Below are 25,377 nucleotides of genomic sequence, written 5' to 3'. Positions count from 1 at the left end.
AAACAGAAAAAAGACTCTTAAAGACAAATCAAGCAAAATTAGATAGATGAGGAAAAGAGGAATTTCTCTGAATTTCAGGAACATATTCAAAAACCAAACCTTAGTATGCTCTTACATGTTGAATTGTGTCCCAAAGAAAGATAGCTGAAGCCTTCACCCTGGCACCTGTGAATGTGACTGTATTTGGAAATAGGTGTTTGTACATAGAGTCAGGTTAAGATGAGGTCATATAAAATTAGGGTGGGTCCTAAGTCAATATGACTGGTATCCTTAAGGGAAGATACAGACACATGAGAAGAAAGTCATGTGACAATGGAGGCAGAGACTGAAGTGATACATCTACCAGTCAGAAAACATCAAGAATTGTCAACACCAGAAGCTAAGCATGGAACAGATTTTTCCCTCGGGCTTTCAGAGACAGTGTGGTCCTGCTGGCACCTGGATTTCAGATTTCCAACCTCTGGAACTGTGAGAAAAAATTTGTTGTTGTAAGCCACCCAGTTTGAGGTACTTTGTTAGAGCAGTCTAGGAAACTTATGTGCTACAGTTGATATCTGAACATCCATCCCAAAACATACAAAGTTTGCCTTTTCACAGTAAAGCCAGCACCACGGGTACAGCTCCTTTGTACAATATAACATTCCTGAAGGTATTTGTAGTATCAGATAATATTCAGTATTCTAAATGTATTGTGGTTAGTTACACTGTATTCAGTTCATAAAAACAAATTAAAGCTGGTCAGACAATGTATACTGAAACCCAAGCAGGGATTCAAATCATCAGATAGTCACAACTAGTCTTTGTGTACTATCCAAAGGATTTCAAGACTTTTAAGCCAGACTTGAGACTTCAGCTTCTCTCAGGTTGTGACTAGTTATAATGGCAATAATGTACAGAGGCAGGCCAGTCTGTGTAGGCAGGAATTTAGGACTGTTTGCTATAGATTCAAAATTAGTAATCGCTGATAACATTCCAAAGAACAGTGAGAAAAATAATTTTTGGCTAAAAATCAACAGTTTGTCTATTCAGCTGAACATTGTGGGTTTTGTGGTAGACAGTTAAGAGGACGCTGAATTTTAAATACGTGCAACACTCAGTGCTCTCCCTTCCAGCTTTCTCACTGTAGGCCACTTCTCCCTCCCCCTTGCCCCTGAAAACCTCTTCTGTAACATCCCACTTTCACTCACAGACAACCTGAAATTTAGCTGCAGGCTGGCTAAGCCCGGACTTGGGGTCACAGAGAAGTCACAATTAGGTTCTGTACCTCAATCCCAAAAACAGCCTCAAGGGGTAATAATAATAGCATCTGTGGTATGGGGTTGTTTTGAGAATAAGTGAATGCATGTAAAAGTACTTAAAATCATATCTCCCCTAGAGTGAATGTTGGGGAAAGTATTTTTAATAGCAGAGAGACAAGGAGGAATAGTCAAAAACCCCATTTCTGAGTGCCAGAATCCCAAATGGAGCTCTGTAAAAGTTGGCAAAACCCCGGAATATCCCAACCTTTGAGCTATAGAAACAAATGTGAAAAGCAGTCCTGATAATGGAAATGCGTCCAGAGGAAAGGGGAACAGTGAGTGAAGACTTCCCATAATTTCTGAGAGAATCAGGAGATATTTAATAATTCCCAAAATAAGAGTTTTATCTCTTTCCCTAAACCTCCAGGGGAGAACATCAATGTTTCTTAGCATCCTAGGAAGAGGCAGGGGTAGTATTTACAGTGCTTAAGACTGTGGGATCAGAAGCAGGAGCGAGATAAGGGAGAAAAGGATACAGACTTGCATTTGTGGTGCTCCTAGATTATGTACCAAGTGCCTGGAGTAGCGCTACAATTATTCCTCCGAAGAATCCAGCAACAATTACAATGTGATCATCATCCTTCCAGTTATTACTGGATCCAGCAAGTTAGGTTTAATTTGAGATAACAAGTACTCGTACCATATTCTTTAGTCTGACAACACTGCATTTAAAAATTACTATTTAATAGATGTCAATTTTATAAGTAAATATTATTTTTATATCTTCTCTGTTATCCTGGGAGTGAACATTAAAATAACTTGCCACCTTATCTGATAGCTAATTGATATTACTGCAGAATTTTTTGAAATTAGAAAAAAATCAAGACAATAAAAGGCAAACACAGTAAAATTGGCAATTAAGGATATATCTTTAAATTCCATGTATATTACCTAGATGTGTTTCTTCAATGTGGACCAACCCAGTTACAGGGTGATTGATGCTTGCTTTACATGAATTGATTCTTCTACAACTTTCAAAAATGGAAGAGAATAAGTTAACAGCTGAGTTACCTGAGGTAAGCTGAATGCGATGCTCCCTGGAACCACTGAGGGGTGGGTCCTCAGTGTAAATGTGTATCTGTGGTTGGCAGAGGTCCTCACAACCACATGCCTAAAAGGCAGAAACGCAGTCAGTACTCCATGTCAAAGGAGATGAAGAACACCATTTCCAAATGCGTTCATTCCCAACCACTGAGACACATGGCATTACATGAGAGTCCTGAAGGACTAGGACCACAAATTTCACTTCCAAAAACTTTGAGCAATTCAAAATGTTTTCCAGGCACAAAAAGCACCTTGGGCCAAACACACATCAAGCAGAATGAGAACCAAGTTCAAGAGAGTACATACAATCCAAAATATCAACTTCATTGTTTCTAGTTTACATAAAACTGATGACAGTGATTTAGATTCCTTATTATTAAGTAAAAACTAGATGAATTTCTCTCCTGAAAATTATTTCACCTACTAAATAGAATAAAGGGAGGAGAACCAAAGATAGAAGAACCAGGATATGACAGTCAAAAAAATTGAGGACAAATGTTTAAATCTCTTTGTAGACTTTCATAACAGGATGAAACAGTAACAACCTACAAAACTAAAGAGATGGTAAAAATAAAGTTTTTTCACAAAATATATATATCAGCTTTCATATAGATATTAATGTTTACTATTTCAAATCATTTTGTGCTCATTTGTAATTTACCCTGCTCTGAAGTTACACATAAACAGATAAAATATAGTCATCTCATGATAATCTCTTATACCAAGAAACTACCAAGAACTATGTGAGACAGAAGCTTCAAACTATTATGTAGTATCTTTCAAAAATTATCTTATAGACTGTTACAATTTTTTAAATATTAATGGTTAATGTTTCCATACATATCAGTTTGACACTAGACACAAGTTCCTCATAGCTACTATAATTTAAGTAACCAAATCATGAGCACAGTGAACATCTGATATATGTAAAAGAATTCCATAAACAAATTCTCAAACTGACTATCTATACTCCAGTTTATATGTGGACAGTTTTGTATTCAAAACAGCATAACGGAATTTTTAGGACAGAAAACAATATTAATACAATCATGTGGTACAGCCCCTTACTCACAGAAAGCTTAAACAACAACAACAACAAATAAAGGCTCTGTGAAAATCCTGCTTCATTGTTTCTTATCTCCCTACTCTGCCTGCTGGTACAGCTCCTTCATCTCCTTACCTCTCCCAACCTCAGAAGCATATGATGACACTGAACTTGGTAGCAGGGCCTTTTAAGTTCTGGCAGCGGGTGACATAAATCAGTTAAAATAAATGAAAAATGCTTGTAAAGATTCTGCATTTGTTGTGTATCTTCCAATTTTCACGTCTCTTCAATTATCTTAGCAGCAATGATCAACATGTCTAATATTCAATGAGGACTTATTAATGTGCTAGGCACTGCTTGAAGTGCTTTATTCGTATGACTCCATCTTCACAGCTACCCTGAGGAAGACAGTATCATCATCCCCATTTTACCGACTAGGACACAGAGATGGTAACTTATCCATGGCCACCAAGTCCGTGACTGGCAGAGCCAGAATCCAAATTCAGACAACCTGACTCCAGAACCAAAAACCTAATGACAATGTTATATATATGATTCATAGAACCAGTATGTTTAGTCCTACTAAAAAAATCAATAAAAAATCAAGTCATAAAAAGCAATGAATGATTTAAAAAACATTATAGTTATCAAAGCTTAACACAGTAAAGACTGAAATACCTAACTCTTATCTCTTCCATTTTCTAACTCAGCAATAGGAACAAAAGATTATTCTCAAGTTTCCTAAAAAAATAAGGATTCTAAAATACCACCCAGCAGGTTAGAAGAAAAACAAAGCTACTTACTGGCCAGACTGAAAATCCTTTTCATTCACAACTGCACAGTTGGTTAAAGATAATTCATCTGTAGGACATCTCGCAGCTTGCATACTCTATAAAAAAATCAATGCATACATATATGTTATAAATATATATACATATGAATATATATAGAGAGAGTACATGATCAAAATATTTTTTATTTATGGGATTCATGATAAACTGTTTGAAAGTCACTAATTTAGACCAAGAGATGAATAAAGTCTAGGTCATAAGTTTGCTTTCTGAATGAGACACTATTTTTGCCCACGGTCAGAATTTGAGCAGGCATCTGACAAAAATATACCCAGCTTATTATTTTCCCACCTATCATTGGGTCTCTTTCAACTACAAGCTTCTTTCCTTCACAGGCGTCCTCCGTTATCCATGGTTTTGCTTTCTGAAGTTTTATTTACCCACACTCAATGGCTGTCCAAAAATATTAAAGAAAATTCCAGAAAAAAACAATTCATAAGTTTTCTTGTGTGTGTCTGTGAGAGAGAGAGAGAAAGAGAGAAAAAGAGAGAGAGACAGACAGACAGAAAGAGGGACAGACAGACAGACAGGAAGGGAGAGAGATGAGAAGCATCAATTCTTCGTTGTGTCACCTTAGTTGTTCATTGATTGCTTTCTCGTGTGTCTTGACTGGGGGCTATAGCAGACTAAGTAACCCCTTGCTCAAGCCAGTGACCTTGGGTTCAAGCTGGTGAGCTGTGCTCAAACCAGATGAGCCTGCGCTCAAGCCTGACCTTGGGGTTTCAAACCTGGGTCTTCTGCATCCCAATCCGACGCGCTATCCATCGTGCAACTGCCTGGTCATGCTAATTCATAAGTTTTAAACTGCATGCCATTCTGAGTGACGTGATGAAATCTCGTGCTGTCACTCTCCGTCTTTGCCCAGGATGTGAATAATTCCCGTTGTCTAGAATATCCACATTGTATATGCCACATGCTCATTAGACATCTCTAGTAGCCAACTCAGTTATTGGGGAGATCAAATTCACCTAACATTTTTTCCCAGCATTACCACATTCACATAATTTTTATTAGTTTGTTGTTATAATTGTTTTATTTTATTATTAGTGATTGTTGTTAATCTCTTTCTGTGCCTAATTTATAAATTAAACTTTATCACAAGTATGTATGTATAGGAAAAACCATATATGTAGTATATATAGGGTTTGGTTTGGTACTATTTGTAGTTCAAGCATCTACTAAGGGTCTTGGAACACATTCCCTGCAAATAAGGGGGGTGTCTACTGTGTATTCCTCTCTCTCCCCTAACTCTGAGCCCCTGCCTGCCAACTCCTACTCCTTCTACAATTCTCAGCTCAGACATTACTTCTATAAGCCATTCTTAAGCATCTTACCTTTCCCACTAAACTGATAAAATAAATTTCAAGTGGAAGCATCTGACTGCATTAAACTTTTATTGTCTGTTTACATATTTGCACTGCATAAAAGACAGGAAGCTCCTCAAGAACTGAGACTATATTTTGTTCCAGTTTTTGGTTCCTGGGACAGTACAGGGGCTGGCACACAGTGAGTACTCATCAAACATTTCTTGACTAAATTAACTTATGAATCAATACAAATCTATCTCAACTGCAGAAAACAATTAAAAGTATATATACACAAAGAACATTGCAAGCTTATTTAGGAAGTGACATAATTGAACTATGTAATAGTCGAAAATTATAGAACTGAGAGCCAAATTAATAAAAAAAATTTTAAAATGCTAAGTTAACCTTTCCATCTTTAAATTTGTTTACCTGTCATAGAAGTGGTGTCCTTCAAAAAAAGTGAAAAAAATCTTTAGAAGTCATTTGTCTTGTCAACTATAACAGACGCTATGAGCAAAAGGCTTCCCTACTGGAATCTAGAAGCATCTGTGTTTTTATGGTACGCCAAGCAGGGTCTCATTTTCTCATCAAAATATAAGTCACTATAAATAGTAGCTGTTTACTTACTGCAGGAATGCCAAGGGAAAATTCCACAATTTTTCTAACACTGACCTTGCCTCTAGGAAACAATAATAAAAGTCCAGCCACTAGCCCTGGCCGGTTGGCTCGGTTGGCTCAGTGGTAGAGCGTCGGCCTGGCATGCAGGAGTCCCGGGTTCGATTCCCGGCCAGGGCACACAGGAGAAGCGCCCATCTGCTTCTCCACCCCTCCCCCTCTCCTTCTTCTCTGTCTCTCTCTTCCCCTCCCACAGCCAAGCATCGCCCCTTGGTGGGCACGCCGGGTGGATCCCGGTCGGGCGCATGCGGGAGTCTGTCTGACTGCCTCCCCATTTCCAGCTTCGGGGGGGGGGGGGAGTCCAGCCACTTGCTGTTAAGAAATAAAAACACAGCCTGACCAGATGGTGGAGCAGTAGCTAGAGCATCGACCTGGAATGTTGAGGACCCAGGTTCGAAACCTGGAAGTCACTGGCTTGAGCACAGGTTCATATGGCTTGAGCACAGGCTCACCAGTGTGAGTGTGGGGTCGCCAGCGTTAGCGTGGGATTATAGACATGACCCCAAGGTTGCTGCCTTGAGCAAAGAGTCACTGGCTCTGCTGGAGTCCCTCGATCAAGGCACATATGAGAAAGCAATCAATGAACAATTGACGAGCCACAAGTTGATGCTTCTCATCTCTCTCCCTGCCTATCCCCCCTCTTCCGCTAAAAAAAAAAAAAAAATGAACATACAAAGTTTATGTTTAGTAATCTAAGTGACTAGAACATTTAGCTGTCTAAAGGCTGTAAAATGTTTTAGTTAACTTGAAGTGTAAAAAATTCTTAATGCATTGTTACTCAAAAAATGAAAATTTCAACAAATCTTTAATGGAAAATCTAGTGGAAGTAATTATATCACTACTTATTTGAGAGCCTTATTTAAAGTACGGAAAGAGAATTTGCTTCTCCTCATCCAAAAAAATGGGGTGCAGGGATTTGACCAGGACTCCTCTGGGCAATAATATACTTTATCCCATTTTTAAAGGGAACCTTTGGACAAAATTCAGTTACTTAAATTCAAAAACTATATAATATTGCCCACAGGAATCCATATATAGTAGTACCCGAGTAGAAGTGCCTATTACCAAATAACTCGTCCCTATCCTAACAGCAACACTCATGAGTCCACTGGTTCTTCCTCTGTGGGGCTTCAGGACTTGGTTACGGTCTAGGCAGGGGTCTCAAACTCGCGGCCCGCAGGCTGTGGGCCGCGAGTTTGAGACCCCTGGTAGAGACTCAGAAACCCCCCACAGGAAAGGGAAGTAGGATGAAAAACATGACCTTGCCCCCAAGTCAGTTCAGCTGACAAGTCCCACTCAATTATTTGTCAGACCATCTTTTCGAAAAATAGTACTTTAGAAATTCACTGTTCAATCAAGTAACCAATAGATAATTAAATTTAAAAATTCTTCAGTTGTACCAGCCACATCTCAAGTATCACATGTGGCTAGTAGCTATAATTGAAGAAAGTTTCATTGAATAGTGCTAGTCTAGAACATGCAAGGAAGGCCATCAGTAATACCTGTCTTTAGGCCTATGGAATCACTCTGTGCTATAAACCCCTATAATTTATGTTAAATTTTTGAAGTCTGGCCCTGGCCAGTTGGCTCCCTGGTTAGTGTGTCGGCCTGGCATGTGGATGTCCAGGTTCAATCCCCAGTCAGGGCACAAACAAGAAGCGACCATCTGCTTCTCTCCTCTTTCCTCTCCCCCTTCTCTTTCTCTTTCCCTCCAGCAGCCAGTGGCTGGACTGGTTCAAGCATTGGCCTCAACTATTAAGGACACCTTGGTTGGTCTGAGCATCAGCTTCAGACACTGAGGATAACTTGGTTGATTTGAGCACAGGCCCCAGATGGGGGTTGCCAGGTGGATCCCGATTGGGGCACATGCCAGAGTGTTTCTATCTCCCTTCCTCTCACTTAAAAAAAATTTATAGATTTAGATCTTTGATCCATTCTGACTTTATTTTTGTTTATGGTATAAGATAGGCGTCTGAATTCATTCTTTTGCATATCGATACCCAGTTGTCCTAGCATCATTTGTTAAAAATACTTTTCTTTCCCCATGGAATGATCTTGGAACCCTTGTTAAAAATCAATTAATCCTAAGTGTATAGATTTATTTCTGAGCTTTCTATTCTACTCCACTGTATATGATTACCCTTATGCTACTGCCACATCATCTTGATTACTCCAGCTTTGTAGTAAGTTTTGTAATCATAAAGTATGTCCCTCAATTTTGTTCTTTTGCAAGACTGTTATAACTAAAATGGTTTTGAAATTCTAGGATCAGCTTTTCCATTTCCAGAAAAAAGCAGTTGGAATTTTGATAGGGATTGCATTTATAGATCAAGTTGGGAATATTGCTATATTAACAACAGTATGGGCCCTGGCCGGTGGCACAGTAGAGTGTCCTCTCAAAGCGCTGGTGTCACTCGCTCAATTCCAAGCATGTCAGCTCAACCCCGAGGTCACTGGCTTGAGCCCCAGTCAGGCAGGGCATACATGAGAAGACATCAATGGGTGCACAAATAAGTGGAACAAGTTGATGCTTCTCTCTCTTTCCCTTCCTGTCTCTCAAAAACAAAACCTAATATTATGTATAACAATTCATGAACACAAGATGTGCTTCTATTAGCTCTTAATTTCTTGAGCATAGTGTTTAGTATATAAGTCTTACACTTTGGTTAAATTTATTTGTATTTTATTGTTTCAATGCCATTGTAAATGACACTTCTTAATTTCATTTTCAGATGTTTGTTGCTAGTATATAGAAATGCGATTGATTTTTGTATAATAGGTTTGTATCCTATAGCTTTGCTGGATTCATTTATTAGCTCTAATAAATTTTGGGAGATAAATTCTTTACAATTTTCTCTTTTAAAAAAAAGATTTTATTTATTCATTTTAGAGAGGAGAGAGGAAGAGAGAGAAAAAGAGAAAAGGGGAGGGAGGAACAGGAAGCATCAACTCCCATATGTGCTTTTACCAGGTTTCGAACTGGCATATAATTTTCTTTATATAAGATCATCTCATCCACAAATAGAAATAACTTTATTTCTTCCTTTCTAATCTGAATGCCTTTTTTTCTTGCTCAACTACCAGACCTAAACTCTCCAAGTGTTGAACTGAAGTGGTAAAAGCAGACATCCTCACCTTGTCCTTGACCTTAAAGAGGAAAGCTTTCAGTGGCAGTGTTCCCCAGAGAGCTGAAGGTTTTTCTGTTAGTTAAATTTTCTGAGTACCAATTCAAAAGGTTGCTCTGAGAATCTAACAAGAAACGATCTGTGAAGTTGTTTTCAAACCTGTAAGATACCACTCAATTTAAGATATTCTTATTTAGTAACTCAGTGCTCTTAACTCAGAAAGGTTTACTCCAAACACTGTTAAAGAAATTAAAACAATGTTTGTGAAGTTGTGTGTGTGTTTTTTTTAATTCCCAACATCCTGATGAAAGTTTGGCACCTATGTTCTTTTGAAGGGTGAAGAGGAAGAGAAGAATCTTTGGAGAAGGAATCAGAACTAAGATCCAAGGTCTAAAGCCTCTCCCCAATCCTAACCCCTCAGTCTTATGCATATGAGCTCTTCCCTTAGCAATGTGGTGCATTCAGGAAAACAGAAAGTGAAGATACAGGACAGGCAAGAAACAAGAGGCAGCATGGAGAGTAAAGAATCCAAGATTTAATGGAAAAATTAGTTGTGATTCCAGTTGTTCAGAAGTAGGTTTAAACTAAGTAAGACATCTGAAAATGAGGTCTAATAAACTTCACATCTTCAAAGCTACAAAATCTAATGACTTACATCTGTTAGTCTGAACTTATCTATATTGCTGATGTTCATAATTAAAAACAATATGCTAATAATTCATGTTAGAGCTTATAATATTGAGAGCACAATATGACATTTATAATTTTTATAATTAATAATTATTTACCAATAATAGTTAAATATTGGCTGTAGAAAGGCAAAAAGGAATTACTAGCCTACTTCTATTTAGTTCAATGAATATTTAATATACATCTATAACGTCCCAGGCACTGTGCTTTGTGCATATGCTCAAAGCACAGTGCCTGGGACGTTATAGATATATATTAACAATGAAACAGTGACTACCTTTTTATATTTCTTGAATACTAAATAAGAATATTTATAAAATATCTGTTAAGATATTAAACACTAATCAAACAAATACCAAGTATCTACCACCCAGTTTAAGAAAAAGAACATCACCATTTCTTTAAATCAACTTTTTATTGAAGAAAACATACATACAGAAAAAGTCCATACTTTGTAAGTGTTTGGCTCAATGAATTCCTAAAAAGTGACACACCCAAGGTAACCACCACCACTTTAAGAAAGACAACATTATCAGCATTCTATACTAGCCCCAGTCACTAGCCCTTTACCCCCAACCACAGATAACCACTACCTTGTTTCTATCACCAGATAGAAACCATAGATCGGTTCTGCCTGTTTTTGAAAACTTTATATAAGTGAATTCACGCATCATGTATTATTTCATGTCTGACTTCTACCCCTCAATATTGTGATTGTGAGATTCATCCATGGTGTTGCATGGAGCAATAGTTCATTCATTTTCACTGCTTCTTATATTATATCAATATCATTATATAACTATACCACCATTATTTATCCAATTAAGTTATTTCTTGATTTTGTTTTGGTATTTTTTTGTAATTTTTCTGAAGTGAGAAGCGGGAGGCAGAGACAGACTCCCATATGCGCCTGACCAGGATCCACCCAGCATGCCCACTAGGGGGCGATGCTCTGCCCATCTGGGGCGTTGCTCCGTTGCAACCAGAGCCATTCTAGTGCCTGAGGCAGAGGCCATGGAGCCATCCTCGGCGCCCAGGCCAACTTTGCTCCAATGAAGCCTTGGCTACAGGAGGGGAAGAGAGAGAGAGAGATAAAGGAGAGTTGGAAGGGTGGAGAACCACATGGGCACTTCTCTTGTGTGCCCTGACTGGGAATCGGACCTGGGACATCCACACACCGGGCCGACACTCTACCACTGAGCCAACCAGCCAGGGCTATTTCTTGTTTTTAATTATGAATACTGTTGCTATTAACATATTTGTACACATCTTAGGAATAACATATGTATGCATTTCTACTGAATACCTTCCCATCTCATCCCACCCAGACTCCAGTAGAATTGTGGGTCATAAACATACATGGCATTTGTTCAGCTTTAGGGAGTTTTACCTAACAGTGTGGTGTTTTGATGTAAGTATTCCTTCTGTGATGATTACCACAATCAAGTTACATTTTTACTACTGTGTGTGTGGGGTAAGAACACTTAAGATCTACACTATTAGCAAATTTTAAGTATATAATATATTATTAACTATAGCTATGAAGCTCTCCAGCATTTTAAATTTTCTATGGGAAAGTCAGTCGAGGTACCGAATCTACCATACTGCAAGAAATAACTATGCTTTATTAAATTTTTAAAACTGGATATAGGTGAAGGTATTAAAGGGAAGAAAAGACAATAACCAAATTGAGAAATAACAAGGTTAAGTAAACATTTGGAAAGAAATCTGGAAAAAAATATCTTCAACAATTTACAAGGAACGAAATGGGAGAGCCAAAAGACTATGTAAATGCTCTCAATTTTAGCATCTTTAGAATCACCTGGAGAACTCTTAAAGGAGACCAGGGTGGTCCCACCTGGAATTTCTAATCAGCCTGCATGGGGCCTAAGAATTTGCATTTTGAACAAGTTCTCAGGTGATGCTAATTAGCTGGTCTGCAGTCTCCACTTTGAGAATCATTGTACTAAGTAAAAAGTATTAATAATAAACTTCAACAAAACATTTCCTTCTACAATAGAAGAGAAAAATGTGGAAGTGCTCTCAGTCCATTTCATCATTTAATTTGGTAAATATAATTAACTTTATTTTGATGCTTGGTAAGTGGTAAATTGGTTAGACTAGAGGACTATATATACAAAAAAGTTATCAGACTCAATATCTGCAGGTGCAGAAAAGACTATCAGAGTCCAGCAGCTGTTTAAAATTCTATCTAGGCTATCTGATTAATGATTTAGTTAGAAAGATAACAGAACAAACAACAGTGGAATATTCAATAGCGTGGCAGAGAATATATCACTAAAATTATAACTATAGACATTTTTCAAAATGATTACTTATTAAGATATTCAGAAATACATGTTCATTCATTAATTCAAAAATCATTAATACTTACCTGCCAGGCTCTGTTCTAAACAGTGAGAACAGGAAAAGCTGCTATCCTATCACAAAATTTTGTTAATATTATCCTCTAGGAGTAAAGTAACTAGCATAACTAAAATGTTTTAATCCCCCAACACAGATGCTCTTTGGAAGACCCAGAATTAGTGATAATTATTATTTTCATTGCTTGTCAAACCAAGTAAAAAAATGTTTGTTCATATGCACATACACTGAAAACATCTTACAATTTTAAAAAATCCACCAGTGAAACCCTAAATACTCTTTATTATTTAGTGGTTTTAAACATTAAGTAAATGTTGGATTTCAAAAATGACAGGTTATTTTTTATCTTAAATAAATAAATTTCCCATTTTATCTGTTACCAAAGATCTCTACTGTATATGGTTTGTGCAAAATTTTAGCCCTTCATTCTGAATTTAGCAAAGGACCAAAATACCCTGCATTACTCATAAACAGCTGATGCAAATTCATTTATTTTCAAATCTATAGAGCACAAGTTGTGATAAATTATTAGCACTTTTGGCTTAAAAAAAAAGAAAAGAAAATCAGCTTTCTGGAGTAATTAAGCTGAATTTTATTTTAAAAAGTAGGTCAAAATCAATAGCAATCGATAAAGATTAATTAAATTTAAAGATAAAGATAATATTTTCTAAAAGAGGAAGGTTTGCTCTGGCTGGGCAGCTCAGTGGGTAAAGTGTCATCTGGTGCACCGAGATCACGGTTCTGTCCCCGTGGGGGCATGTATGAAAAGCAATCAATGAGTGCACAACTAAAATGGAACAATTAAATGTAATGACAAGTTGATGCTTCTCTTTCTCTCGCTCCCTTCCTTAATTCCTTTCTCTTTCTTTCAAATCAATGGAAAAAAATTTTTTAATAAAATAACAAAAAAAAAGGGATTAAGTTGCTCCTGAAATTCATATGGCCATGAAATACCAAATGAAGAAAAATAAAGAGGGAGCTCACCCTACCAAATGGGCAAGAATAATTTTAAAGCTATGGTAATTGTACAGCATAGGAAATATTGTCAATAACATTGTAGTAACTATGCATGGTGCTTACTGGGTACTGAAAATATCAAGGGCAACATTTTATAAAGTATCTGATTGTCTAACCACTATGCTGTTAGCCTAAAAATAATACAAAGTAACACTAAATATAAACTGTAATTGAAAAACAAATTTTTTAAAGCTATGGTAATTAAAATGTGGTATTGGCATACATATAGACAAACAGAATAATGAAAACAGAATAAAGTCCAAACAGATTGGATATAAAACAGATAGTGTACAAATCGGTGAGAAACCAGATGAGCTCAATAAGTAATATTGGGACAAATGAGTATACATACAGAAAAGTATAAAATTAGCTTCCTAATTCACACTAACCACGAAAATAAATTCCAGATGAATTAAATACCAAAATGTGAAAAGCAAAATTTAAACCTTTTAAAAGAAAGTTTAACTTCAAGGTGAAAAAAAAAGTAAGTAATTATAACTATAAAAAAATTCAAATCTAAAACAATAAACATGAAATAATCACCACTGCCTGAGAAAAGGTATTTGCAACTAACAAAGGATGAGAATCTAAACAACCCTTAAGCCCCCCCCAAAAGGGAAAACTCTCTACAAATCAATTTTTTTAAATGCTGACAGCTAAACAGAAAAAAATAGGCAAAGGATATACAAAGGTAATTCACAGAAGAGGAAATTCCAATGACAAATATGAAAAATGCTCAATCTCACTAGTAACCAGAAAAAAAATACAAATTTAAACAACAGGATTGTTCTACACCTATCATAGTGTAAAAATGAAAATGTCTATAATATTAAGTGCTGGAGAGGACAGAAGTAACAGGCACTCCTAATACCGCTTGTAAGAGTGCATATGTATATGTCTCTAGACATGTATTTATGAGACATATACAAGAATGTACACTCCAGGGAAAATAAAATTTGAAACTACTATTGTCCTCTGATAAAAAGATAATTGTGGTACATTCACAGAAGAGAACAAGTAGTTAAACAGAATTAACTGACCCTCTATATATATCAACATGACTAAATCTCAAATGTTCTTTTAAATGAAAAGATGCAGATTGCAGAAGGCAATATACAGTATAACACCATTATATACATTTTTAAAACAGACAAAATATATTTTTTATGGGCACAAACATATGTAGATATAAACAGAAAGGTCCTATACCAACTTTAGGATAGTGGTTATTTCTGAGAAAGATTAGTGGAACCAAGAAGAGATACAAAGGGGATTCAATTGGATCAGTAATGTTTTATTTTTAAAAATAACAAAATCTAAAGCAAATATCAAAATATGTTAAGACTTCTTAAATCTGGATAGTGAGCACATGGATATATATACGTCATTTGCTGTACTTTGCGGCATGCTTGAAATCTCTTAAAGTGTATGTAAAATATACTTCTTTAAAATGCACAGAGTTTCTAGAAATAGTTATAGTCACATGAGGAATATTTAGTTTTCATCATAAAAATGTTAGAAATTAGAGATTAAATCGCTAGGAAATTGAAGGCAGTGTAAGTTAGGCCTCAAAGCCCATTCAAGGATATTAACACTGAAGTATGAGAAAGGATCTCATTAAGAGATTATTACCTAAAATACCAGGCCTACCATATAGAATCTTAAGAACAGCATTACTGTTAAGTGTCTAGTGTATTGCCAATGCAGATGTTTGCAAGGGTTCACTGTTCTGCCAATTCAGGAATCTTCAACAGTGAAATAATATAGTTTCACTTACACCCTTACACCTTGATTTAAATACTTGAAACAAAAAAGACTATATCCATCTTAAGCATAAATTCCTCTGGACTTTAGAAAGCAGCAGCTATTACTGTTCAGAAAGAACAGTACTACCAGAGTTCCTTTTCTTCCCCCTAAAATGTATAGTATTTGAAGATGCTTTTAAAAAGCTCCACTAAAGTAATATATAAAAGCAGTAACTACTGCACATAATATTGTAGAAAGTTGACATGCTTTGGATAGCAAAACACTAATTTAGAAAATGGGACTATGAAACATTTATATTATGTGATCAGTGGTACTTGCACTTGAGCTACCTCCAATTTATAAGTTGTGCTCCAAAACTTCATTTGAAGGCTGGTTATTTGCTAAAGATATCATTCACCCATCTTTATTATATGCGGCTTAAGTGTCTGTCGCCGATAGCTTATTGGTTGCTTGCGTAACTGTACTAGCCAATGGGGTGAAGTTGCTATGGCATTCAAATAGTCCCGCCTTCTGGCATGCCACCTCACAAATTGAGGTTAAAGATTGGAGCAATTATTATGCTGTTAAGAAATCTTAACACCAGAAAGGGTCTTTGCAATGGTACAAGACTAGAGGTTCTCCAATTGAAAAATAATGTCATAATAGCTAAGTCTTTGGTTCCTCTAAAGGTGAAATACATGTCATTCCAAGAATTGATTTGGCTCCATCTCAAACAGGGTTGCCGTTTCAATTGAGACGTAGACAATTTCCTGTAAAACTTGCCTTTGCTATGACCATCAATAAGTCTCAGGGCCAAACACTTAAGTGTATTGGCATTTTTTTACCTGAGCCTGCATTTGGACACGGTCAACTTTATGTTGCCTGTTCAAGAGTTCGTGAAAGAACGGAGGTAAAATTAAAAATAATTGATGGTCCTCTGCAAGGCAAGCTTAAAAACGATGGAAAGATCTACACAAGAAATGGTGTGTACAAAGAGATCTTTGACATGTGAATTAACATTTTATTATTTAAATCACCTTTATTTATTGAGCTAGCGATGGCTCTTAAGAAATGTACCGCCAGTGGTTTCCTTCATTGCACTCTACTTTAAGCAATTAAGCAAGTAGAAGGGGGAAACCCCGTGGGGCAGTAAGCAAAGGGGCGTCCTCGCCGCTGCCCTGGGTAATTCAGTTTGATTAGCAGACACCTTTGCACAAATCATTTTAATTACAATTTATAATATCTAGAACAGCGGTCATTTCGTATGACCGCCGGGCTTTCTAGTAAAGTATAAACAGGCAGGTTTCTAGACTAGGCTACAAAAGCTTCTTCAATGTATTAAGTGAGAGACTAAATACACTAGCCTGTCTAGGCAAAACATAGCATTAGGTAAATTTTACCTCTAGCATCTTTTTATATTCCTTTCAACTCCTCTCTTTTTATTTTATTTTATTTTTTATGACAGAGACAGAGTGTCAGAGAGAGGGACAGATAGGGACAGACAGACAGGAAGGGAAAGAGATGAGAAGCATCAATTCTTCATTGTGACACCTTAGTTGTTCATTGATTGCTTTCTCATATGTGCCTTGGCTGGGGAGCTCAGCAGACTGAGTGACCCATACTTGAGCCAGCGACCTTGGGCTCAAGCTGGTGAGCCTTGTTCAAACCAGATGAGCCCATGATCAAGCTGGCAACCTCCGGGTCTCGAACCTGGGTCCTCCGTGTCCCAGTCCAATGCTCTATCCACTATGCCACCACCTGGTCAGGCTCATCTTATTCTATCTCTTCACAACAAACCAGCTCAACTAGGTGTAGGAAGAAAGCAATCCATTACTCTATCTGCATTAATGTATGTATATTTTCAGGAAGGAACTGCTGGATCTCCAGTAAGTTAAGAGTCCAGGTAATTTTAAAAGACATTACAAAAATGTCCAGGCAATGTGGAAAGCCTTTCTTCTTTACTTTTCCTCTTTCTCTTTTTTTCCCCTTCAGCAGTGGGGTGGTAGAGGTCATATAAGAGGCCTAAAAAGCAAGATCAAGTAGAGTAGCTTCACTAAGGAGCCTCTCCCTACCTAAAGTCAGCTCTCCCAAGCTATTGAGGCTGCATTTCAAATTCTTTCTTTACTTCTAATTCCATGATTCCATAGCAGTTGTAGCATGAGAATTCTGAAAAATGGTGTGGAGGACTGGAGCAGTGGTAGCCATCAGTATGTGGAATTCATTATAAATAAGAGTCCAGGCCCTGGCCGGTTGGCTCAGCGGTAGAGCGTCGGCCTAGCGTGCGGAGGACCCAGGTTCGATTCCCGGCCAGGGCACACAGGAGAAGCGCCCATTTGCTTCTCCACCCCTCCGTCGCGCTTTCCTCTCTGTCTCTCTCTTCCCCTCCCGCAGCCAAGGCTCCATTGGAGCAAAGATGGCCCGGGCACTGGGGATGGCTCTGTGGCCTCTGCCTCAGGCGCTAGAGTGGCTCTGGTCGCAACATGGCGATGCCCAGGATGGGCAGAGCATCGCCCCCTGGTGGGCAGAGCGTCGCCCCTGGTGGGCGTGCCGGGTGGATCCCGGTCGGGCGCATGCGGGAGTCTGTCTGACTGTCTCTCCCTGTTTCCAGCTTCAGAAAAATGAAAGGAAAAATAAATAAATAAATAAATAAGAGTCCATATTCAATGTAAATATGTAGTAAGAATTATAACTTTAAATTTGCTTTATTATGAGTAAAAACTTAAAACATCTGAGAAAACTTATACCTAATTGAATATTTTTGAAAGGCCAAAGGGAACCAGATAAGTTTAAATCAATTGATCATTTTCTTTTTTTCCCCTTAAGTGAGAAGCAGGGAGACAGAGACAGACTCCCACATGTGCCCAAACTGGGATCCACCTGGTAAGCCCCCTACGGGGCGATGCTCTGCCCATCTGGGGCCCTTGCGTCATTGCTCAACAACTGAACTATTTTAATGCCTGAGGCGAGGCCATGGAGCCATCTTCAGCACCTGGGGCGGACTTGCTCCAACCAAGCCATGGCTGCGGGAAGGAAAAAGAGAGAGAGAGAGAGAGAGAGAGAGAGAGAGAAGGGAGAGGAGAAGAGGAAGAGGTGGAGAAGCAGATGGTCGCTTCTCCTGTGTGCCCTGACCAGGAATCAAACCAGGGACATCCACACACGAGGCCCAGGTTCAACTGCTGAGCCAACCGGCCAGGGCTGATCATTTTCTTATAAAGTGTATCTAATTTGCCATTCCATAGTTTTTATCATATAATAAATATACTAAAACAATAACAATTATTTTCTTTTAAGTTGTTTTTCAGATTAGTGATTAATCAAGTTCTGATGCTCTTAATGCTATATATATACTGAGTAGCATCACACATTTTACTCTGCAGCTAATTCTCCAAATGAACTATATATGATGCTTTCTTGTTTGTCCAGAAAGAGCAAAGGACAAGATATACTAAAAGTAACTAATGCTATCAATGGAAAAATCAGTGGTACAATACACTCACACAAACACACAACTTCAATTATGCAATGAATATAAGTACCATTTATAAGATGACATCAAAATGCCAAGAGTAACTAAACTAACCAAAAGCAATAATTCAAAATAGCTTTTCTCCCACAAAAAGGAAATATAGAACCCATTTTTAGAGTATTACAAAAAGGCTAACTCCATCTGCTAAATATTGATACATAGTTACTAGAAAATTATAGCTATCAGAAGTAAGACAGAGATGGACCAAAGGTATTCAGATTTTCCAAAAGGTTGAAGGTAGTTTTTTGAAAATTAAACTTTGATAGCAATATCCAAAAAGTTCTTGGTAAGGTAAATTACCAAAAGTACATTGATGTGTGTCAGCCTAGAGGAGAGTCTCTATCAGCATGTGCAGGGCTATTTCTGACCCTGTCCTATTCTATCTTCTATCAATGTCTTGAATGTACACATAGAAATCATGTTGCAAAGCCTGAAAGAATCAGAACTCAAGAAGACTTTCAACCAATAGCAGATATGCCTTGACCTAAAAAATGAATTGTAGAGGGGATAAATGTAAGGTCTTACATTTAGGTTTAATAAAACAACTGTACAATAAATATCTAAAACAAGACTGGAGGACTGATTTTAAAAGAACATGAGAATTTTAATTGACTATAAGCTCAGTATGAGCCAAAAGTGTGATTTATGGAGAAAAATCAAAATACAATTTTACCCTGTGTTAATATGAATAGTGTTTCACTAAAGAGAATATATATAATATATATATATTTATATATAAATAATCCAAGTATATTCTTCACTGATCACTATGTTCCATTCAGCACTTTTAGAAGAAACATTGACAAAACAGAGCATTTCCAAAGGAAGGTAATATAAATGATGAAGGGCTTGGAATACAGAATATTCAAGGAATTGAAAATGTTTAACTAGCAAAAGAGAGTATCTGAGGAAATATGTTACCTGTCTTCAAACATCTGAGGAACTATCATGTGAAAAAGAAACTGTTTAGTTCTATGTAACTCTAAACAGAAGTAATATCTATGTATATAAGTTACATGGAATTCCATATAAAAAATATCTTTTTAACATGTCAGTAAAATAGACTACCTTTATGGCAATGCACCCTAAATCACTAGCATATTCAAAGAGAAATTAGATTAATACTTTTTTTTTTTTGTATTTTTCTGAAGCTGGAAACGGGGAGAGACAGTCAGACAGACTCCCGCATGCGCACGACCGGGATCCACTCGGCACGCCCACCAGGGGCGATGCTCTGCCCATCCGGGGCTTCGCTCTGTCGCAACCAGAGCCACTCTAGCGCCTGGGGCAGAGGCCATGGAGCCATCCCAGCGCCCGGGCCAACTTTGCTCCAATGGAGCTTTGGCTGCGGGAGGGGAAGAGAGAGACAGAGAGGAAGGAGAGGGGGAGGGGTGGAGAAGCAGATGGGCACTTCTCCTGTGAGCCCTGGCCGGGAATCGAACACGGGACTTCCACACACCAGGCCGACGCTCTACCACTGAACCAACTGGCCAGGGCCTAGATTCATACTTTTAAAAAATGTATTGAGCACTGAGGTCCCAAGCAGTGTGCAAAGCACGGATGATGATAGTGAGTAAAAAACTGACATGGTCTAGCAGGGGTCTCCAAACTTTTTACACAGGGGGCCAGTTCACTGTCCCTCAGACCATTGGAGGGCTGCCAAATACAGTGGTCCTCTCACTGACCACCAATGAAAGAGGTGCCCCTTCCAGAAGTGCAGTGCGGGCTGGATAAATGGCCTCAGGGGGCCACATTGCGGCCAGCGGGCCGTAGTTTGGGGACGCCTGGTAATGGAAGGTAAATTCTATGGTAGAGGCAAATAATCACACAAATAATAAATTTAAAATAAGAAATAGATAAATCTCTAGGCAAAGGTATATAGTTCTTCAAAAGCATATAACAAAGGATCTTGACTTGAAGTGCAGGATCAGAACTGGCATCCTTTGAGTAGTTGAGTGATCTGAGTAGGAGGAAAATGGTTGGGAGCAAAACATTACAAAGACAGAACACAGCACATGCAAAGACCTTGTAGTAAGAGAAATCTGTAGGTTCAAGGAACTGAAAGGCACAGAAAGTAAACCGGGAAGTGGAAAGTATGGGATGCTATGGAGAGTTTAATGGGCATGAGAGGGAACAATCAATGTGGAGAATGATGTTAAGAGAACACTTGGGAGCTTCCTGTAACTGTTCAGACCAAAAGTAATAGTAGGTTGGAAAAAGGAAGTGAAAATGAAGATTTAGAGAGATGGACAGATTGGAGAGATCTTTAGATATTAAAATGACAGAACCCATGTGACCAGTACAGTGGGGTAGTTTGAGTCTAGTTTAAAGCAGCAATGCCCCAAGCCAGATTCTTTGGCCCTAACACCTTTGTGAGGAGAGGCAGACAGAACTCAGGGGGTTGTGGTAAAAGAGAAGACCTATAAGGCATGACATCCACACCTCCACCCCAGGTTTCCAGCCTATTTAAATGGATGGCTGGTGGCGCCATTCACTGAAAGTGGAAACACAGTTAAAGTACTAATTAGGTGGACTAAGATCATGGGTTTGCATTTCAGCAAGTTGAATTTGAGGTGTCTAGTTCTGAATAGGCACCTTTGACATATTGATCTGAAACTTAAAGGGTAGGTCTGGACTGGGAGTAAAATGTTGAAAACCACTGACATATAGATAGTATTTGAAGCTGTGGGGCTCAGAAGAAACTGCTGGAGGAGAAAATAGAGAGAGAAGAGAGCTTTGAGGAATTATCTGCATTGAATAACACAGGGCAGAGGGTGAGTCTGCAAAAGTGCGGTATGAGCAAAAACAGGAGCAGGGCTTCACAGAAGCCATGAAGAGAGCTTTTTCCACGAAGGAGGCAATGGTCAATCAACAATGCCACCTGTTTTTTGAGACATGAAGCAAGACAAGAATGAAAAATATCAATTAAGTTTAGGGACACAATAGTGGGAAGACAGGGCCAGAAATCAGACTGCAGTCTGGGTTGAGGTGTGAGTACGTGGTAAACAAATGGGAGACAATAAATGCTGGCAATTCTATCAAGATTTCTGGCTGTAAGGTGACAGCTGTGGAGGTGGAGGGAGGGTTTGTTTTAAGATGGGGGAGCACTTGAGAATGTTAAGATGGAGCAGGCAAATACACAGGAGTGGGGTTCCTGAAAAAGTGGGAAAAGACTGAATCTGAAACGTAGGTGGACACAGTAGCCACATATAAAAGGGAGAGGCTATGGGGAAAAGGAAGAGAATGAGAATGAATTAAATGACCTTTAAGATCTTCTCTCACTCTGGAATTCCATCACAATTTCTTTTAGATAGGACATTTGCACGTATGCGTATATCTATGCAAACTTATTCAAATATTCTAGTTTAAATAATCAGTCAAGTACATCCTTATCCCATAATGACGCAGTTCAAGTCCCCAGTTTATGACTAGTGTAATCTCTGGGCAGGATGCAGCCCTCTGACAGCTTTTAGCTCAACGCACACTGCAATACAGCAGAGAACCAGCTCTGTCTCCCCTCGCCAAACCCATACTACACCGCGATCTTACAGGCTAGAGGAGGAAGTAAAATTTAAAACCCGAAACTACAACACATCCTGCTGCATTGGAAGCGAATGTCATTCATAAAAGCAAAACGCGACACCCTAAATCCCCAGTCCAAGTAAAAGGCATTCCTGCATGATCCGACAGCGACAGGTCCCCCAGATAGCTGGGGTTTAACGCTAAGTCATTTTGTGCGCTCTCACCCTTTCCCGAGACCTTTTATTGTGAAGACTCAGAAATTGGTTCCTAATGATCCTTCCCACAGCCCTCGCCCAGTGCAGCAGACGGCTCCCCCGCAGTTATTCCAGAGGCTAATAAGCCCTCGCAGAGGGTGCGAAGACACCCCCAGAATCCGTCAGACAGACGGGGATGGAACGGCTACAATCCTGCGGCTGCCTCGAGGAGCGAGGGGAACAGTCCCAAGAGATGGAAACGGGGAATAAAGGGAGACACAGGAGATCCGGGTAGCAAGGGGGTCCATCTCCCCTCAAGCTTCTTAAGGGTACGGAGTTTCTGAGGGCTATTCCCCTGCACCGCTCCCCCTTCTCACCCCCAAGCCTTTCTCTGGCCTGCTGCCCCCTCTAACGCCCCATTTGCTCAGACCCATTCGCCCTCCATGGGGGCCGACCAACCGCGGAGTGCCCGTAAGCCCGGCGCCCCCGCCGGAGCTGCGACTCCCGGGCCGGCACTCACCCGGCCCGCCATGTTCGCGGACACGTCCGGCTCCGCCGCGGCAGCTCCGCGTTTAGCACAGCCCGCCCCCGCCGAGCGTCTGCTCCCGCCTCCCGCCCTCGCGCAGGCGCGCAACCAACTTGAGGCCGCGCACGCGCCCGGCCGCATCCCCCCCGGCTCCCCTGCCCATAGGCGTGCGGGCTCGACCGCCGCCAGGGGAGGGTGGGGCGTTGACGCCATTTTGAACGTGAGGCCGCTGAGAGGGACTGCCGCTGCAGTGACTGTATATTTAAAGCTTTCGTGTCTGTCAGCGCTTCTCTCCAGGGCTGCTTTTTCGAATCTCATCACAGCTGGCCTTTTGCGCCGGACTTGGTAACAAGGCCTTTGGGTCACCGAGCCCCTGCCTATTCCTTTGCCAGCTGCTCTTTGCCTTTTAGTGGCTTGTATCTTGATGCTTCCAGACCCACTGAAATGTGAAAATGTACAGGAAAGCACCCAGCACGAGTACTGGCCTACCCCCAAGAAAGAGCAGTAATGAGGGTTGGTTTTGAACTCAAGTCCTGCTGAGTTCAGGTTTTTTCTTAGCCTGACTTGTTTTCCCAGCTCCTGGAAGTTGGCATTTATGTTTAATGTGTAGCCTGGAAAGCTAAAGTTAATATTTTCTTCTAATCTAAAAGTGAATTATGATTAATTACCTATTTCAATATTTATATTATTTTATTAAATATTTTATATTCTTACTTAGAAAAATTATTTGTGTCTTTTACAGCCTTTGTCATTCCCCAGTGTTGTTTCATTTTGGACAATATATGTGGTAGAATTTGAATGTAATACACCCCAAATTCCACCTTTTTTTTCCTTTTAACCTCATTGTTTCCTTTCTGCAGTTTCTTTTCTCGCTGGAATCTCAGAATTCATCATCGCTGTCATCACCATCATCAGAATAGATAATGTTAACGGGACCCTACAAGAAGATTGATCCTGCGGAATAGGTTCTCTAATTCAGTGGTCCCAACCCCCGGGCCACGGACCGGTACCAGTCCATGGGCCATTTGGTACCGGTCCGCAGAGAAAGAATAAATAACTTACATTATTTCCATTTTATTTATATTTAAGTCTGAACAATGTTTTATTTTAATTTTTTTCAGGGATAGAGAGAGAGTGATAGACAGGGACAGACAGACAGGAATGGAGAGAGATGAGAAGCATCAATCATCAGTTTTTCATTGCGACACCTTAGTTGTTCATTGATTGCTTTCTCATATGTGCCTTGACCAGGGGCCTTCAGCAGACCGAGTAACTCCTTGCTGGAGCCAGCGACCTTGGGTCCAAGCTGGTGAACTTTTTGCTCAAGCCAGATGAGCCTGTGCTCAAGCTGGCGACTTCGGGGTCTCGAACCTGGGTCCTTCCGCATCCCAGTCCGACGCTCTATCCACTGCGCCACCGCCTGGTCAGGCACCGGTGTTTTATTTTTTAAAAATGACCAGATTCCCTCTGTTACATCCATCTGAGACTCGGTCATGTGATATATTTATCCGTCCCACCCTAAAGGCTAGTCCGTGAAAATATTTTCTGACATTAAACCGGTCTGTGGCCCAAAAAAGGTTGGGGACCACTGCTCTAATTCTTTATTGCCCCCCACTATCTGACATTTCTTTTCATACTTACAGAAGACAATAAAAAAAAATAAGATTTGTTGTATTTCATTTCTCATAGTAAGTTAGAAAACAGGTTTTTTTTTTTCCAACACAAGGAGAGGAACAAAAGAATTAGAATAGCTGAGCATGCTTCACAATTTAAAATTAAGAACTAATAAAATCAATAAGTGACCTGAAGATAGGCTAGGAATTGAAGAAAAATTCAGGCCAGTTTCATAAACTCACCCTGTACCTGAGAACCAGAATGCTTTGTTGGGCAAATCAGATGTTAACTAAATCAAAGGTGGATAAGAGTTTAATAGGTAAACTATATTACAAGAAAATATCTTTAATCTCTCCAACCAGGAGAAATGCTTATCACCTAGGGAAGATAGGTTTGCTGGAGAGGTTGCAGTGTGTCAGTTTATAATAAGCACATCTACCCACTGTAAGGGGACTTTTGTTCCTCTCACAAGTTGTACAAATGCAATAGAATGATATGCATATTCGTGAAGGGTCTACCAAAGAAATTGTAGGCAGACATGAGCTCTGATCCTTAAAGTGCTTAGCATCCAGCTGGAGGGGAAGATTTTGAAAAATTGCTCCAGGTTGTCACATGTCTACCCATCTGTGCAGTGCTCTGACATTCAAGGTCATATTAGAGTGGAGCTGATTTGGCATCACCTCCTGAGCAGTCCTTGCAGTGAGAGTTGATAAACAGCAAATATTTTTGCTGTCCCCTCTTTTCTGGTCACAGCTCCCCCAATTCATGCAATCCTGGAAGCATTGTCAGACAAGGTACCCTGGCCCAGGAGC

The 25,377-nt window shown here is 39.3% G+C and overlaps 1 protein-coding gene across 1 annotated transcript in view; it reads right to left on the bottom strand.

The window, feature by feature from the left end:
- The window catches only part of NSF (N-ethylmaleimide sensitive factor, vesicle fusing ATPase), a 153,436-nt gene extending 130,402 nt beyond the window's left edge, over positions 1-23,034 (bottom strand). The window contains exons 1-3 of the mRNA XM_066363119.1: positions 22,946-23,034; positions 4,191-4,276; positions 2,310-2,409 (exon numbers count right to left, since the gene is read on the bottom strand). Of these exons, the coding sequence (XP_066219216.1) occupies positions 2,310-2,409; positions 4,191-4,276; positions 22,946-22,957 (198 nt within the window). The 5' untranslated portion in view covers positions 22,958-23,034. The remainder of the gene's footprint in view (positions 1-2,309; positions 2,410-4,190; positions 4,277-22,945) is intronic.
- Between the last annotated feature and the right edge of the window lie 2,343 nt (positions 23,035-25,377).

Source organism: Saccopteryx leptura, chromosome 2 (assembly GCF_036850995.1).
Source record: "Saccopteryx leptura isolate mSacLep1 chromosome 2, mSacLep1_pri_phased_curated, whole genome shotgun sequence".
NCBI lineage: Eukaryota > Metazoa > Chordata > Mammalia > Chiroptera > Emballonuridae > Saccopteryx > Saccopteryx leptura.
This window is presented reverse-complemented; position numbering and strand designations above follow the sequence as displayed.